Source organism: Agelaius tricolor, unplaced genomic scaffold (genome assembly GCF_023055355.1).
Source record: "Agelaius tricolor isolate 1412-34295 unplaced genomic scaffold, bAgeTri1.0.p SCAF_7, whole genome shotgun sequence".
In the NCBI taxonomy this organism is placed as follows: domain Eukaryota; kingdom Metazoa; phylum Chordata; class Aves; order Passeriformes; family Icteridae; genus Agelaius; species Agelaius tricolor.
In genome coordinates, this window is record NW_027269267.1 from 32,308,024 (window position 1) to 32,327,416 (window position 19,393).

The window sequence follows — 19,393 nt, forward strand, 5'->3', positions numbered from 1 at the left end:
CAACTTCTCAAAACATGGTGTTATTGTAATACCTTGAGATACACATTGAAAAAGTAGCTGGAAGGGATGGCAATGAGATTCAAGTACCATTACAAGTAGAATAACTTGTAACAAGCAAGAAAATAAAATGCTTCAGAATCTGTAGCTGAAGGGTCACATACGGGTGGATATACTACAAGAAAGCTTCAAATCTCCAATAACTGGCAGAATTTGGGAATTTCTCATTTTCTGTAGCACCATCAGAACTACTCAATCAGTGATATAATTTCCTGACCTCATAAGCACAGAGTCACATTTGGGGTTTTTTTCCATATATCACACAAAGATATTAAATACAGATTGCATTATTCATTAGGCTCTGTCTCCTGCAAAAACAAGGCACATGAAGTTGAGGCAACCAGTTGTTCTCTCCCATAATAATCAGTGCAAGGATTCTGTTTTATCAACTGCCAGCAAACTGTGGAAAGCTGCAATATGGTTTAGTGAGTATGGGGGTATCCAGTCTTTTTAAACCTTAATGATTCTATGACTCTCCAAAACAGTTTTCACATTGCATTTTGACAAAAATGGCTGATATTACAGCTTTGTTTCAGTAACTGATAATGTGGAGAAGCACATTGTCAGAACATGACATGCCCCAAGATCCATGCATTGATGCTTTGAGGATGTGTCATGTCACTGAAGAACCCAAACTGCAAAGCATTAAGTCAGATTTAAATGGATATTTCTGAAAGCCAGTCAAAAATCATAATAAAAGCATAAGTAACATTCCTGTTGTATGATGCAGGGTTAACTTGCAAAGATAATCTGACCTCTGGAGTTCCCGTCCAACCTCAACTCAGGCTACTGTCTGTCCACTAATACAACACTTAAAGACTAAACAGATCTTTTGGGCAATACTCATTTATTATACAGTAAATATACCTCATAATCTGTTGTGATTTGCACAGCTCCATCATGAATTCCTTCCAGTTCCTTCGCTATTAGATTTACTCTGAACACTGCGTAATAGCCTGATGCGAGTATCACCTGTAAATGGTAGAAAAAGTCACCAATGTATTCCATTAAACAAAAAGAAATTTCACCAAAACCAGACTCAAAATCCATTTAAAACTACAGTCAGTGATAAACAATGAGTTCATATACATAAGTGACTAACACAAAAATTATCTATTCCCTTGTGGTGATAAATTTCTACTCATCCCAGATTAACAACAAGCATCATGAGGGTATTGAGATTGATTAGGTTTGGAAAGGGTAAATATAATGCTGCTCCTTAAAATAAATTTAGGAAGCCTACATGCTTTATCATACTCAAGTTCAGACAAAAATTAAGAATTCTTATCTCTCCTCTGCTAAAATGAAACTGAAAGAACTTGCAGAGGTTTTTCTCTTCTCTCCTATATCTAGCTTTAAAGCAATGGATTCAAAGGTTTACTTACTGAAGACTGATCAGATGCAGTAGCATTTTGTAGTTCGTGGTGGTTTGCAATTATTGTTGTTCTGTTTCCCTTTTCAGTTGTTAGAAGTTCTACAGCCAAACCATCCCCTATAATATGCCAACTTTTTATAGCCAGCTTAAAAAGAACAAAAGGTATTGTTTTCAGTAACAACACTGATGTAAATTTTTAAAAGATAAACTAAAAATAAATGCATCCTCACCTCTATTGGATTGCTGTTGATGACTGCAAATAAGATGCTGGTAGCTTCTGTTGCACTCAATATGCCAAAATCTATAAATCGCTCCTCACTTTTTGGAGACAGTACAAAGTACTAGAAACATTGATAAAAGTATTTTAGCATAAGTGAAATATAAAGTGTGCTCAAACTCTAAGCTCATTAAAAATCACATTAATAATTTCAATACAACACTACCATGACCATCTCAATTCTACATTAATAAACTTCCTATGTAAAACTAAAGACTTTAGGGGAACAAAAAAGAATTTTTAATTCTTTATTCTACTTTGGTGTCTGCTGAAAGAGTCTATGAAGTCTGCCTCTAATTACACAGAAGTTGCCAAAAAAAGGGAAAATACTTACATCAAGAAATCCTGTGTATGCTCGGACAGGTAGGTGAAATTTAGAAGCATTGGTGATAAGTAGGATATTATTATCTACGTGAACAGATGATGTGGAAGGCATAAAATGAAGTGTAAAAATATATCTTGATTCATTGGGTGGAATTAAGACTGGTTTACTGAAGTTCTGGATCTAGATCAGTGAACAATGAAGACCAAGGTTACAACTGAACAAAGTATATCGCATTTAAGGATTTACTAATAGATAAAAGCATTCACTGAAATGGGACTTACTTTAAACATTGGTTTTGCTTCTTCTGGTAACACAACATCATGTATAAGGACTGCAAAACTGAATGTGTTTGTTAAATAGATCAGTCTTTCCACAGAATCAGCAGCACTGTCACGAATGTGAAAGAGTGTGGCAGCATGATCAAATCCTAAATAACTATCAAAAGAAAACAGAGTAAAGAAAATAAAGATTTTCCTCAAAGTGTTTTCCTTACACAAAGAAAAGAATTCATTATGTCAAACAGCTAAAAAGATACATACCCCACTGCATGGTGAAACTATATTATCCCTAGCACTATATTACTATATTAGCACTACAGGGACATCAGTAACTAAGTAATTAAAATAAGATAAGGAAACACGTAACTGAGGATGATAGGGGGACTAAAAGGAAGTGTTGAAGTATTAAGAAAATTTGCAAATTACATGTATTTTTTATTAGCCAAATCATGTGTCTGCAGCACAAAGCTGTGATAAGGTAAGGTTTAGTTTGTCGGTTGTTAAAATAGTCTGCCAGTTCTGTTGATAAAATAGCACCTCATTCAAAATGTTTATAAAGTGAACTTAGTCATACTTTGTAAATAAATAACAAAGCTCAAGGAAATACAGCATTCTTCCAAAATTTTGCTTAAAACCAAAAGTACTTTCTCTACCTTTACTTCATATGGCAATAGAACAGCGAATGCAAAAGCAGAAATATTTCCAATACTGCATTTTAAAAATATCTCATCTGCAGTCTTCAGCTACTCTGAAAAACAACTCACTTATGTCAATTTCAAGCCTTGAAACCAACTTATTAATGGCTAAGACTACTTCATCCATTTGTTTACAAACAGGAATAATCCCCTCTAATTTAGAGCATTTAGTTTTTGAACTATGTTCAGTTACTGGAAGCTTACCCATCCAACACTTCTGCTTGATACGGTATTTCAAGTTTGGAATAGCTCTTCTCTTTTGCTTTAACAGTTATTTTCCCAGAAGACTGTGATGCTCTTTTTGCTTTTGATGCTGCACACACAAAAATATAAGTTTGTTAAAGCTGACAAAAGTTGATCCATTAAGTTATACTAGAATGAGTGGAAGAATAAAACCACAGAGCTAGCCCAGAAATTAATTATTGTGGAGGGAAAAAAGTGGAGTTTAAGGGAATTTCAATAACCAAATTGACATGGTGTAAAGTCTATGAAACAAGAGATCCCAATTCTGAAATCTTCCCACCAGTTAGATGACCAGCCCAATTTACTAAGCTTTTCTACAATAGGGAAGCCTGATTGTTGCTGTCATATAAATTACCTGAACATGTCCAGAGGATAATTTGGATCCAGATGAACTGAAGTCTCCACTAAGAATATGGAATAAAACTATCCCTCTCCTAACAGAACAGAAGCTTGAGACTGCTGGGTCCCTCAATTAGAATTAGCAGTAGAGAGGATCTTAATAATAAAGAAATGGAAGACAAACTAAATGTTGCAAAAAGAGAAGTAGAATCCATGTAAGAACTTAAACTACACAAGCACCAAGAGTGATGCTCACAGATCTGCTCCAAGATCACAGAACAAGCAATGGCAGCCTGGTAGAAGTAGTGCCAAAAAAAAAAAATCAAGGTATTCAAATACTAATTAAGAGAAGCCACCAAGCCCCTAAAGCCCCTGTATGTAATTAGGACAGCTGAAATTGCATATATTTAGGGCTGGCTGCTTCACTGATAAGAATTCATCAAGTCAATTCCTTAAACACATTAAGCAGCTTAACTGGGTATTTTTCTCAGGAACCACCATTCCTTCTAAGATGCACCATATGTTAGCCAGTAGGTCCTCATATAAGAATTCCCACCAGCTTCAAAATCTGAATGTATTATCACCTTAGGTTCACAGAATTCATCTCTTTCAGAATTTATAAGCTAAAATGTACTTCACTTGTTTTAGAAACCATGCGCTATTAAATTTTTAAAGTGCTAATCCATAAATGGTAATAAAAATCAATTTTTTCCTCTTTTTCTATGCAACTTCTAAAATTATGTCTACCACAACTATTTCATGTGTAAGATTCCATTTTTAAGCAATCCAGGCAGAAAGACTTACAACACCAACTAGTATCTTAAAGCAGTAACATCTGAGTAGTCACCACCATTTTAACAGTTGATTAAAATCTCTTTAAAAACAGAGGTGCCTTTCTACAAAGTGTCAGCATAGTATTTGAAGTCACACTATGTAGGAGAAAAATCATAAAATACCAGGTTGAAGGAGACCTCAAGGACCCCTTGGCCCAACCTTTCCTGGCAGAAGTACAGTTTAAACAGGATGTCTCAGTGCCCTGGCCAGATTGATTATAAGCACCCAACACTGCAGAATCCCCCCCATCTTGGGGAGATTATTTCAATGGGCGATTGTTTTCATTGTGAAAAATTTTCTTCTTGTGTCTAATTGAAATTTCCCCAGGAGTAACTTGTACTCATTACCTTGTTTGTTAGGATTTCTCAAAAACAAATGTCTGCTTAAAACAAAAATACATTTAAATAACCAGGGCCTTAACATAAGAATACAGTTATGTCTATCAGAAAAATAAAGAATACCTTCTCATCTGTATTTACCAGTCTAAGATACTTGTTCATCATAAACAAAGACAATCCTTTCAGAAATAACTGAAGTTCAGAAGAATTGTAAGCCTTTTCCAGGTAGGAAAATCCCATTTTCTTCTCAAAACTATGAACAGTTTTTTGTTTAGATAGTGAAAATAATCGATGAAACTTCAGTAAGTTTTCAGAAGCACTTGACAAGTTCTAAGAAGAGTGGAGCAGTACTTACCATCAAAGCTAATGCTTGCAACTTTGGTATATTTACTTTCAGAGGCTTTTAACGTAACGGGCTTGAAATACACTGTTATCGCTTCATTCTGTGGTGTAGGTCTCACACTCTGCAAACAAAATATGAAGCATCTGTAAATGTATCATTGCTAACATGCTGTGAAACCTTTCACAGTGATAAAACTGCAACTACTTTTGGTCAAGCTGTTCTAGGTCTGTCTTTCCTATAAGAAAGCAGCATTACAAGTGGCTTTAGAATTTTTTTCAGGTCCTACAAATTACTCAGTCAATATACAGGAAAGTAGGAAACAGTGAGTTCTCCTTGGGGATGTTGAATTAAGTGGCAGTATGGCCAGAAACATATTAATAAAATAGAAACCAAACCTTATTTAAATTAGGATTTAATTTTTGTTCTTAATGCTGCAGGGCTACAATAGCTAGGATATTTGTTTCTGGTGCACTCACTAACAAAGCTGTTAACTGACTTGTGCAACTAACAGAGAGGATACAGACATCTCCCTTGTCTCTAATCCCATGCTAAGTCTGCAGAGAAAAAAATAACTAACTGTATAGAGAAACATTTTGTAGATCTGTGATGACACTCATTCTACACTAACACCTTACAAGGTCACCCTTTACATCTGAGGATTTACTGTTTTAAACCAAAGGGAAAAGGCAAATGGCCATCACTGGAAGAGCTATTGTGTCAGTCAATAGCCAGAGCTGATTTGTGGAGGCACTCATTGCTGTGCAGCAGGACAAGGGATTCCATGTCATCTGAAGACTCTATAAAGATTGCTAGCAAACCGTCTAGATTCCATGGAGAAACTGGGTATGAAGCATTTAAATGCTCTTATTCTTGTTTTGCTTAAAATTAGGATGGCTGCCGTGATTCTTCCTCCCCAGCTGTCTCCTCCTGCTTTAAGAACAGATCAGCTGCTCACATAACACCTGTTAAGCCACAGCAAATCACAAGATGCTGAATTAAGAAAACTGAAATGAGTGCTGCCTTACCTTCTGCTGGGCTGCAGAGGTTTAGCACCTGTTTAACAAGCAGCTGAGCTTTTCTTGGTCAGGGAGGAAGGCAGACAGCTAGTGGCACAAACCAATTACAGTTCTTCCAAGCCAAGCTACCCTTGATTGTAAATTAAAGCCATAAAAGTGTGCATAAATAACTTAGTTCTGCAGACCATATGATCTTTAGTGGGAACAAGCAGCACTACTCCTGCAGCTAATGAATAATCTCTGTTAACTCAAGCAGAAGTTTTGTATTTTGGATTTATAGCACTGACCTTTGTCCACCACCATATCTGTATACATGGGGTACAGATATTTGGTATTTCTCTTCACAAGTCAATTAATAATTATATCAATTTTCTTCTAATGAGATCCACACTACAAAACTAAAATCTTGACACGTCTTTAAAAAACAACAACCCTCCTAAAGCAGATAAAAATCAAAGCTGTGATAAAGTTCACAACTTCTGGATGACAGAGACAAATATTTTCAAAAGCTCTTTTCATGCAAAATGCTTTCTTTAATTACTGGTTTGAAATAATGCTGATTTCATCTAGAAAAACAAACTGGAAGTATTCAAAAGGACAGCCTGTTACCAAAAAAAAAAAAGGCAGGTTTCAGAGGTGCATCTCTTAAACCACAAGTGTAACAAACCTACATGTATTTACTCAAAATGTCTACAGCTGGCAAATTTAGTTAAGGAAGGAATTTATACTGTTTTGTTGAAAATTTTTGAACTACATAATGCACATTTCCCATTTGTTGCTTGATTACATGCTATAAAGAGAAATACAAAATTAAGACAACTAGAGAAAAAACAAACATCCTTTAGGTATCCTTTCAATGTCACTTTCCTCAAATTTCAACCTATTTTAAATAAAGCTCAAGTAAAGCCTGTCCTGAAATACACATTAAAAATCATCCACAAAACAAGTTCCATCAAGAACATAATACCACCAATTTTCTCAGAAAAATTCCTAACAGCAACTTCTGAAGGGAAGAATAATTTTAAATAGACATATTTCAGTAACACATGGCTCTCCCACAGAATGACCCACTCAAGACTCCTGACCCTGCTTTGTGAAGACACATTCAATATTTAGCATAACTGCAGAAAATTAAGATCTTAAATGTGCTAAAGGACACAAAGAGGGGCTAAAACTTCCTGCTTTTGCAGGAGTTCTTGAGAAAGACTTTGAAGGTTTAAGGACTCTTGGGCTACATGGATTCTAATAAATTAAAGAGTATGGGTTGGAAGACTGGCTCATGTTCATCTATAATGTTTACCAGTCAGAAGGCTCCTAAGCCTAGTTTTGTCTTGCCCACCTAGCACAGACAAAAAAGCCCTGTGGCTATAGGTAGCAGATTAAGGCTGGTTCCACTAGTGTCAGAACCACCTCTGAACTGTTTTATTCTCTTTTACAGACACAACTGTCAAAAATTTCTTGGTCTTGTGTTTAAACAGAGAAAACACCTAACTAATTAACGTTCACTTTCTCCATAAAGAATCATCCAGAACATGGAACAAGCTACTACTAAACTGTATTCCTTGATAATTTTGAGATGCATGCACCCAAATGTGAAGATGAAAACACAACACAGAAGCAAACTACTTCTTGCAGGTTGCTAAGAGAAATTAACCCCTATTCTAAAGCTGGGACAGAACTTAATACTTTCTTACACAAACACTTTGGTTTTCAAACTGATACAATTCAGCTTCACTAAGGCTGTCCTGAAGTTCGTGGCTCTTTAGGCATCCAATATGATCAGGACCTCAAATTTTGAAGTATCCCTTTGCTTTCAGCAGTCAAACAGGCTTAAAATGCCATAAGGAAACACGAAATTTACATTATAGAGAAGGGATAAAACAGTGTTCAACAATCTACATTTACCAGATTTTTGACAGAATGGCTTCATTGTTGCAGCATGACTAGTTTATCCAGTCATTAAATAAGCATTATTATCCTTAGTAATGGAACAAACCCCACAAAATGAGGGAGATATTATAAGTAGTTTTAAAACTTGAAAAAGAAAATTATTTGCTTGCTCTTATCATCCTCAACCAGTTTGTTGGACCACAGCATGACTAAGTACTTGAAGGCAGAACAACCACAAGTCTGGCAACAGTATTAGCAGTCTCTCACACACTGATGACCTGAAGATATTTAGCTCCTCCAGCACCCAGCTTAAACATATGCTAAATATAGCCTTGGCCTTTTCTTCTGACATTAAGATGAAATTTGTCACACAGTCTGTCTCACTACTTTTAAACTAGCTCTAAAGGGTCAGAAGTCTATTTGTCAAGCTTTCCTAGAAGTAAGTTATTCATAAAGTCCCTTCTTGGTGAAATTCTTTACTCTTGCTTTCCACTTTGAAATTCATTGATTGGCACAGCAGCAGAAATTCACAAAGAGCTTCAAAAGCTAAAAAGTTTACAAACTTCCCAACAAAGTTGTTCCTTAATGAAAAGGACAATTGACTTGATGTGCCACGTGACACACTGAAAAACACATCATATCTGGACCGGTGAGGTAGCTTTTTCCTTGCAAAAGTGAGTCCCAAAGGTTTTAAAGATACCAAATCAACTGCTTTGATACACAGTAAAAAAACAATTTCTCTGGAAAAGTTTTGTCATGATATGTATAAAGGTTATCAAGTAACAGCCTTCCATTAGATTGGTATTTATGGTTTACAGCCCCCAGTCCAAAGACCATAGCTTAAAAAAATGGATGGGCTTGGGTCTTTTTTTAAATGGAGGAGTATGAATTAGGCACTACACAACCAGGTAGGTATTAGAAGGGATACTGATGGTCTGAAAATGTGGTTATTTGCATTGTACAAAGCAAGCATATTACACGCTTTAAAAAAATAATAAAAAAACCCAACCAACAAGTAAACTGTCAAATCTAAGACAAACTTGCAAATACAGCTGGAAAAATAATTTATTGAATTTACCAACCCTCAATGCAAAAATCATATACCTATACAGGTCTTTTTGGTTTTTAAAACTCTCTATGGAAGTTGTGCCATAGCTTACAAAGCCATGATTCTTATAGGATCACCTGACCTCATTGCTTTAATAAGCATCAGGACCTCAATGAAAAAAAATCTTTTTGCAGTATACTGTAAGTGTCTCTTGTCTTGAAAATTATTAGTGAGTAACAGCTTAGCAAGCACTGCAATGGTCTATTGTCACCGTGAAAACTTATCTTCATCACTAAAAATGTTTCCTGTTTCTACTTCAAATTCATCTGGCCTCAGTTTCCAGTATCCTAAGATTTTGTAGATCTCTACTATTAAAACACTCTTCCTCATAGTTGTAGCTTCAAGCTTTATAAACACAGAGATGCTCTCCAAGATCTCAGTAAGGAACCTTTGCCAATCCTTCAGTCATTCTTTTGGCTCCTCTGGTTCCTTTTCAACACTTCAACACTTTTTGAAGTGCACTGGGACAAGGTATAGCTAGCTACATAACTAAATCTGGAAAAGAAGGAAGACAGGAAGGGAAGGGAGGGAAGAAGGAGGAAGTGAGAAAAATAGTGGGCAATGAGAAAAATCACACAGGAAGAAGGTATCAATGAACAAAGGCGGACTACCAGACTAGTGCTGAATTTCTGAAGTAAAAAAAGAAAGTAGAAAATCCAAATGCTACAATTCTGAAGCTGGCTGCACTTCACTTTCAGCTCCAGTGGTCTTACTGCACAGGGCCCTAGAGTGTTTGGGTTCTTTTGTTATTTCAAGCAACAAAGCAGATAAGCTCAAGAAAAAAAGGGTAATTTTACAGGCAGGTCTTGAAACCTACACTTGGCTTAACTTTAAAAATTATGTTGGGGAACCACTTTATATACTGATGTGTAAATGTGATGAGGACAAACAATCTTACAGAGACTGTATTAATCTCACACCCACTGAACATGAATTATGTTCTCAAGTATAAAAGCTTGCAAAGGTTCAGATATTGCAGGTACAGCCTAAAAATGCTGTTCAGAGCTTTCAAAGGAGACTATGACACAAATTAATTTTAACATGCATAAAAATTATTTGCTCTGCTATTAAGTTACATTTTCAGTCATACATAACCTAGCTTCTAATTCTGACCACTACATGGTAAACCTGTGAATCATCAATTTTTATGAGAAAAAATAAATCCATGTAGAAAGTTTCAAATTGAAAGAAATCAAACTTACTGTAATTGGCACATCTTTTGTTCCTGAATTTAATAAATGCAGATTTAAAATTTTTGGCAGATCTGTTAAAGAACAAAAAACACACCTGTCTATTAGGCTATTTTAACATGTGAATCTTATATAAAGTCATTTACACTAGCTGGTTTCTTATATACCTCCACTGCTCAGTGTTAAAAAGTTATACTGACACAACAGAATAGCCAGTCAAAATAGCTAGTCCCAACAAAACTGCCTTTTTGTGTATTAGTAGGCATTACATACTTCAGCTTACACTCATATTTCTAACACATTAAGAAGTGAACAGGCTAAAAATACTATAATCAATGACTTTTTCAGATGCACCATGTTCAGAAGAAATTACGCTTACTTGAAAATCTTTATATGTTAAGTAAGTAGCATGGAAAAGTTCTTCAGAAGCTATCTTTTTTTAGTTGAACAGAAGATAAATATTGCTTTTTGTCAGCAATAAATCCCTCTTACAGTTAAAAAAATACCTCTAGTTTTACTACTTTCTAATCACTAGTAGTTTTACTACTTTTTATCACTAAACAATATTAATGTTAAATGTTAAGCCCAAATATGTTAGAGGCAATTAAAAAAAGATCCTATCATAAAACAATTGATTAAGTTTGCCCACCTTCACTTTTCCCCTGCCTAAAAATTATTAAGACTTACCCAAGAAGTGAAGCCATTTTCACAAGTTCACAAACCAGTGGAACTGAAATGCTTTTCAGACTAACCCATGTGCAACTGTGTAACATTAACCTTACTACTGGACTTACAACCTGGTGTGCAAACTACTGCTTGCTTGTACACACCCCAAGTACTCTTGCATCTGTGCACTATTGTGACCCACTGTTGTAATCTGTCTTTTTAAAAGCATCATTCCACAAGCAACCCTGAACAAGTACAAAGGTACTGGGTTTTCCCCTCCCCACCCTATTCCTGATCAATACTTTGAGAACTGAAGACTGGTTTACCTTGTGTTCGTAGTGTACCAAAATCTAGCATTTCTGTTGATGAATAGATTCCTGGTGCTTTGAAAAAAAAAAATACAATTTTCTTATTATACTAAGAGTTAATTAATTTGATTAATTGAAAAAAAACCCAACCAAAACACAAAACAAACCCAAACATCAACCAATCCCCAACCACTCTTTCACAAACCTGTTGTAACTTCTACTTCAACAGGCAGAATAATAACTTCTGTGTTGTCTGAGGCATTTGTTTTTATTCTAATGAAGGCTGTATGATTATCTGCTTCTCTTGAAGAAAAGCTGGCTCTCATCACTCCTTTTGTTTCATAGGGAGGTATTTCCTGATAAATAATCAAAGCACATCTATGAGAGTGCAGTAATTACAAAAAATGCTGTCACACCAAATAATTACATCGAGTATAATTGTGTAAAGAGAAAAAGCTACAATAGCAGGAAGAGAGAGGCTTCATACAACTAAAATTACCATTAAATTTATAAAGGATAGTTGTAATCATCTAATATGACACTGATTAAAACTAGGTATATGCAAGAGAACTTTCATGTCCCATTTGATTAAACTAACAATTCTAGGATTCTAAGTTTTATGTATTCAAATTGTGGTAAAAAAGACAGTAGACTACATTAACAGAATCTGGCAATAAACAAAAGATATTCAGAAAAAATGTTGGCAGTAATATCAAATATTGAATTTGCATACTCTAAGTATTTTTTCTCCAAAGCAGACACAGGCCATACAGTTTCAGTGCTAAACACAAACTAAACCAGTGCACAACTCCATTCAGCTAGAAGCTTGCAGAGCTCCATGTTTATTAGTCACCATGTAATTTACAAGAGCAAGTAAAAACTAATTTCAGTTGCTGTACCATGCCTATTCTCTGCCAGTTCTAATCTGCATTCAGGGTTTGAAAGACATCTCTTTCTGTATTTTCTGAACACAGCTGCAGCACAAGACTAACTTCAGCACTACAGCTGAAATACTAACATCAGATTGTCTTCCTCATCACATTACAGAAGGTCTGAGGATTGGATTTTTGGTAGGTTGCTTGGTTTTTGTTTTTTTAAATAGAAGATGAAAACCTTGACTGGAAATTTTCTAAGGCACAATGACTGCAGATGTATATTTTGAAAGCTGTTGAATATCAAAGTAAGAAGATTTCAAGTTCTGTTTTCACAGACCCAACATAATGCAGCCATTCATTAACGTATCAAAGGATGTGATCTGACTCCTCCATATGTGTAACTAGGGATCCAATGTTGGTCAGATCAAAAAATACTCCTGCATATGCAGACTGCTCCATCCAAACATTCAAACATTTGGCATCAGAACAATTTTATACAATTATGTATATCCATATGTCAAAGTATCATCACCATATCTCAAGTAATTTCTACTGCTTTGAAGCCTTTTCTAACTGCAGTGCAGCTCTTGACATAACCAATACAATGATGTATCTGTGTGTTTCCTCCTACTGGTTTGATTACTTAAAGCTGCCTTATTGTTTTGAAATACCAATGGTTATATGAAAATGCATACCAATGGGTATGAAAATGGATGGATAGAGGAAACAAGAGGATTAGTCCTTGCCAGACACTGGAAGCTTTCACATATGAGTCATCATTGCTTTAACTGGCAACCTGGCAAGAGAAGCCAAAAAGCTTCATGCTCTGAAAAACATCCCCCCCGAGTTCTCCTGACAACCAGTAAGGGGCTATCTTTAGAAGCAATGCAATTTGACCAAAGCAGTGTCAAAGCATTAGGACAATAATGTTTTAAAATCCATTTTCATGTGAATATCTAACCATCGGTATCTGTTTCTACTGCCTTTTTTAAAATGTTGTGATCTGTGTTAATACTTATTTCCTTGCAACTTTTGTACCTAAAACTAAAATACTGCCATTCTAATGGACTTTCTCCAGAAAACATAAGATTTAAGAATTGTGATTGTCCTTTGTAACTCACATGGAAATATTCTCCTAAAACAAATATAAGTGTCACATTACTGTAATGATGCACTTGAACAAGAGACAAACTTAGGAGCCCAATGGCTCTGAAGTCTCTCCTAGACCAGAAACTAGTCATCAAAAAAATCAAGTAATTCTAACTGAAAAGGAAAATACGTTTTGTATCTAGCTGGACATTACCAATGGTGTGACATACAGCATTCAGCCAAGAACTGTACCTTCAGGATGCTTCTAAATTTTATTTCACTTAAAGATATCAGGATGTGTTACTTCAAACCAGATTTAATGAGCCAGATCACAAGTCCATCCAGTCCACTACCTTGTCTATAGCAGCAGACATTGATGAGTAGGGAGTAGCTGCAGGGCATGCATGCAGGAGTATTTCCCAGAACAGTTTCCAGCCACTCTCAACTCATGATCTAGGGATTTACTTCAGCTACACACACTGCTGTTTTACTTAGTAGTCCATCATAGACTTTTCTTCCCTAAGTTTGTTTAGCTTCATTTTCAACCCATGTGTGCATTCATAGTAATTTGCAGGAAGGACTTTCTAAGTTAAAAAACCCCAGCACCACCAAAAAAGCCAAGATAAATTAAAAAAAACCCAACCAAGAAACCAAACAGAAAAAGATGTATATCGTTTTTCTGTGGGTTAGATCCAGCTCACAGGCCTCAAGGACTGAAAGGTCAGGTAGGTGTAATTCATTCTAATGGGAATCATTTTATTCTTCACATTTCAAAACAGCACAGCTCAATGCATATGGCTTATCTTAATTAAACCTTTCATCCAACTCCTACTACCATAATATTAACAGACCCTGTTACTGTTTCCATTTTTATGGGGTATTTTAAATGATTATATGACAAGACACAACATTAGTAACAAAAAAACAAACCCCAAAGCCTAAGCTCATATCAAATAAAACCTCCCAAACAAATACAATGAGTGCTGCAAGATATGACTACTCACCCACAGCTTTCTTGTACCTCCCTGCTGACCTGTTGGAAGCTCTAAATGGAGATCACCTCCACTGGAATACATTTCTACCACCTGAGGTGGACAACAGGAAAATGTTAGCACTCAACCTTAAAGGGATCCTGTTTACTTATCAGGTATTATCATGGGCAATGGCATGGGTTAGTGACTACTTGATCACTGGAATACCTTACAAATTCACTCTAATGCTGATGTAGCCATTTGCTAGTGATACACTTTATGTGATTTCTAGAGCATTTTACTGTTTGTGAATCACTTAACGGAATCAGAATTTGGTTAGGTAAAGACATCAATCCTGCCCAAACATAAGAAAGGTTTCCAAGATTACATACTGGGGTATACTGAAACAACACCGTATGCTGTGCAAACCAGACAGAATAAAGCTAAGAGGCATCACTGGATTAAAAGATCTGTTGCTTCAGTATTTCTCCTAATTACTAGTGAAGTTTAAATCTTTATTTTTCAGTAATAACAAGCCTTTTAAAAACTGAAATTTCTCTGGAAAATCTCAATTTAGGAAATTAGGAGATCTGCGACTATAATCTAAAATGTCTAGAACTGATTTGCATTTGAGCAGAAAAAAAAATCTCGTAATATGAAATACATGACCTCAAATAGCTCTAAAGTTCAAACACAATTTTAAGTAGTACCAAAATAAACAAAATTTCAGTTTAATACCATAAACAAGCATTTAATGATTTTTCTCTTATGCTCACCTGCAAAGGTTCACTGTGAGGGTTATGGATATTTATTATAGGAGAGAAACTGCTATTTACAGGAACTCGTGCCCCAATAAATGGGCGCAATCGATAGGGGTTCGGAACTCCAATGCCAAACACCTGGTTCAGAAAAAGAAACACAAACTTAAGTAGCTGTATGTAATTGTGACAGAGCCTAACATGCCCACCCATTTCAGAAATCCACCATAAAGTCTTTTTCATTAGATTTATAGTATACTTATAATTAATTCTTTAAAACCAGTATCATACTAAAGGTCTGAAATAAAGAAACTGGTTTAGTTTGCAGCTAAAGTATATTCCTCATTTCTACTAATTACCACTATATACACATACACTGAAAAACAGACAATCAAAAAGCCATCTTTTTTTCTGACACTCTAGAAATAGAGTGTCATAGATAGATACCAGCTAAAGGCTAATGAAATAGGAAATGTGCCTTTAATCCTATCATTATGAAACTATCTATACTGGGAAGCATTTTTGTTGGTTTTGTTTGCAAAACATTGTCATGGTAAGAGTTATATTCTTTCAACAAAAGGATTTCTCTCATTTTTCACTTATCAGTCTCTCTCATCTGTCTGAATTATCTTTCTGAATCTCCTGTGAATAATTTTTTGCCAGCTTAATGAATATTATTGTCTTGCCACTGGATCAGATAAGTAAAGGGCTAAAGGATAAGCTAGATCCCTACAATGAGTCACTAAAATAACACATGCAAAATAGGTATTGGGAGGATTTTAAATCTTATGTAATTTCATTGATGTGGCTGACAGAACTGCCCTACGGATTCTTACAATGGTGTATCTGTGTTACAACAAACAACAGGGATGGAAACTTCTTCAACTTGGTTGATGGAAAAAAAACCCCAAACCAACAACCCACCACTATTGTGCAAGTATCCTTGGATGGTTATACATCCCATAATAGACACTGCTTTGCCTGATTTACACTTCACTTTTCTGAAAAGTGTGTAATTCTCTTACCTGATAAGTAAATACCCCATGATTAGAAGTGTTAATAAATAAAGTGTTCTCTACATTTCCCACTACTCTTGCGAGGAAAACTACATCAAAGGACGTATTTCCTCCTGGAAGAATTTTCTGGAAAAAATAAAAACAAGCAAGCAAAGGGATAAGCAAAACTGTTTACTGAATAAATTGCATCATGCAGATGAACAATAGTTTTTGTGATGCAGAAACCTCATGTGTCCTTTGTGGAATATTGATGTTAGAAAGTCAACTGCAGATTTGGAAAGAAAAAAGAACTTTCAAACAAATGAAATGTGGAACAAACTAATAAAAATAACATTATTTTCAAACTATTATCTAGTGCAGGATCATATTTAATTGAATTTTTGTACTGAATTCTGAATTTAGAGTTCAGCTTATCACAAAAATATTTTAGACTGACAGTTCAAAGGTCACTGGAGAAACGCAACTGCTACAAGACTTCAATAAATGCAACAGGTTGCTTATCACAGACAGGTTTTCTGAATTCTTTCATATTTACGTGGCTCTTGCTAAGCCACAGGCCCTGCAAACAAAACAAACTAGAGGACTCTATCTGACAGCAGTGTGGTTAGCAGTTAACCCTGCTGACAATGTGCTTTTGAACGTGCAAGTTCCTGTATCACAACTACTTACAGCTCTGAGTACACAGGAGTGGCTACTGCACACTAACTAACACCACTTCACAGACTCAGAATATGCAGAAAATTTACAGGAACAGTCTGTTTCTGTAAGTGCTCTGAGGAAATGTACTCACTTCAGCAACAAAGGAGATCTGCTGTTAAACCATCAATTATATTTCCAACATAGTCAGGACTCCTTGTGTTTCTGTGCTCAGTTCAAATTTGCTCTAATATGAGATGAAGAACTGCAGTATTTAATACTTCTAGATATGCAATTATTGCAGTAAGTCACTCTTTTAGAGAAGTTTCCATTCAGATTTGAGAGAAAGAAGAAAAGCTAATTTTGAGAAAGTAAAAAAAACTTACCCTATTTTGGAAAAATGATGCATGAAAATGTGATGTTGTAGCAGATATTGATACTAATGTAATTGTTTCTTCTGAGCTAGGGTTATGTAGGTAAACTTTTTCCATTTTTGGCATTCCAACTGGCCTGTCAAAACAGAGAGAGAAAATATTTACAAAGTGTCAGAAATCTAGACAATTAAGCATTGGACCTTTTTTTGCATTACACCAGATAGGAGAATAAAAGTGATGAGCACTAACAACAGAGCTTTGCATTTAATGCTTTTCTCAAGTAACATTTGTATGTTGGACCTATAAGAATTACTTAGTTAACATACTTTCCATTATTTTCTTGCTTACTTTTCCTGAAGGTTAACCTAATGTTGTATCATGCTCATGAAATTCTATTGTCAGATTTTTACTTCAGAATGAAAAGAAGCAGAGTTTTCTATTCCTATGCTAGAACTTCTAAATAACTATCTTAAGACAGGGTGCACACAGCAATTGAAAATAAACAGAACACAAATTAGCCAAAAGTCTAAATGCAAATTTTTTTTGATGATAAATTATAAGTTGTCTTACCCAGAACTTTTCTGGTATTATATTTTACAATGCACTCTACAGAATTAAGTATGCAGACATGTACAGCAACCACTATTTTATTTCTATATTTATTTGAATTAATATCTTAAGTTAAAAAAAAAAAGGCTTAAGAAAAATTCTAGAATTTAGGAACCCTAAAAGATGGAAGTCCACAGTCAAACAACTGCTCAAGTTTTCAGTAACCAGACACGCTAACAAATTCATTTGACACAAGTTTTTGGCTAGTTTCTTTTTGCTTACAACAGCTGAGGTGACAATAGATGCTCCTGTTTCAGCAATTATTTTTCAGACTTTACTGTCTCTTCAGAATTTTTTTTCATGCCTTTTAACCCATACATCTTAAGTATCAGCACCAAAGCACTAATAAAGCGTGCAGTTTACAGATTAAAAACAGCTGCATTTTGAATTCTGGGATTCAAAATAGCTAACTCTTACCTTTCAGGCTACATGTAGTCCATGTAGCACTCTCTTCCATGTCACTTGCTCCAAACACTGCAAGGACACCAAAACTACTGATAAGAATTACTACCTGTACTACCTGCAGTGATGATGACCAGAAACAGGCAGCTTCAGCCATCCTCAATTAACCTTAACAGACCAAATAATTATGTGCTACTGCAGTCACAGTTTTTCAGCTTAGAGGGGGGTGTGAAATATATCTCAACAGATAAAGCAATGTAACTTTGTTGTAAATTAAAGACTCTATTGAATGGAGAATTTAGTGACAATAAACACACTGTGCCACAATTAACAAAGTGATCGTGGTTACAGAACCTCCTACACATGAAGCAGATGCTAAAGACGATGCCATTAATTCAAAGACACAATTATTAACCATCAATAAATGACATCATTACTAACAAAAATGTATCTACAGTCTGCCACTCTAAAACTCTTTGCTTGCTGAGTTCACCTAATTTCATATCTCTGTAAGCAAACCCTTCTTTCACTATCAAAAAATCTCATTTTGACTTCTCTAACTTCACCAGTGACAAAGACCACAATTCCTCTCACTTTTCAAAACCTATACAAAACCAAACATCGGGGTTAAGCCCTAACAGAAAATATTTTCATCTCTTTCTAGCATACATGGGGATATCAGAAAAGGAAATAGTTTATCAGCTCTGACCTTTTGCGTTAATTACTGTAACTGCTACACTGTTGATCAATGGAATGAAACAGTAAACCTATGCACCTGTTTTTTTGCTAGGAAAAAGCTTACCGGATGAGAGGAATGCAAATGACAGGCAGCCCTCCGAATTTCCTCATCTCTACCCCCACTTCCACCAAAGATCCCACCATAAAAACCAACATGCAAATCCACAACCAAGAAAAGTGTCTGCTGACAGGGAGTTACCCAGCATCCCCTGAATTATGAACACACTGCTTCAAACACCCTTTCACTGACATCACTACAGACGGCCTTGAGTATTTTATCTGTTGGGTAACTAAGAAAAGCAGAAGCTTCTATACCAGTCAACATTTTTGCAGCAAATTCCTTGTTTAGACAAAGTGGTCAAGCCTTAAAGCAGTACCCAGATTATACCAACACCAAAATTTTTTAAAAATAGGGAAGAAATAGAACAGTCAATCTCCTCCAACACTGAAGAAAGCTCTTGTTGCCTGAGGATCAGCTGTCTTTTCTGTAGTTCTCATTACAATTTTTCACTCTCCTTAGTGGAAGAAATGCTCCCAGTGCCTTAATGCAACTCCTTTGCTTGCCACAGTGCTGTTGTTGGGTACTTCTCCCCACAACATGTTTAGCAGCTTGTCAAGAACGGGAAATCATCCTCCTACTCTG

At 35.6% G+C, this 19,393-nt stretch overlaps 1 protein-coding gene across 1 annotated transcript in view; it reads right to left on the minus strand.

Annotated features, from left to right (window-relative positions):
* Positions 1-19,393, minus strand: part of TMEM131 (transmembrane protein 131) — a 93,679-nt gene that overhangs the window by 29,803 nt on the left and 44,483 nt on the right. The window contains exons 5-18 of the mRNA XM_071430866.1: positions 17,014-17,137; positions 16,001-16,117; positions 14,994-15,116; positions 14,251-14,331; positions 11,488-11,638; positions 11,301-11,357; positions 10,321-10,382; positions 5,117-5,225; positions 3,212-3,320; positions 2,316-2,469; positions 2,044-2,214; positions 1,663-1,773; positions 1,443-1,577; positions 925-1,029 (exon numbers count right to left, since the gene is read on the minus strand). Of these exons, the coding sequence (XP_071286967.1) occupies positions 925-1,029; positions 1,443-1,577; positions 1,663-1,773; positions 2,044-2,214; positions 2,316-2,469; positions 3,212-3,320; positions 5,117-5,225; positions 10,321-10,382; positions 11,301-11,357; positions 11,488-11,638; positions 14,251-14,331; positions 14,994-15,116; positions 16,001-16,117; positions 17,014-17,137 (1,609 nt within the window). The remainder of the gene's footprint in view (positions 1-924; positions 1,030-1,442; positions 1,578-1,662; positions 1,774-2,043; positions 2,215-2,315; positions 2,470-3,211; positions 3,321-5,116; positions 5,226-10,320; positions 10,383-11,300; positions 11,358-11,487; positions 11,639-14,250; positions 14,332-14,993; positions 15,117-16,000; positions 16,118-17,013; positions 17,138-19,393) is intronic.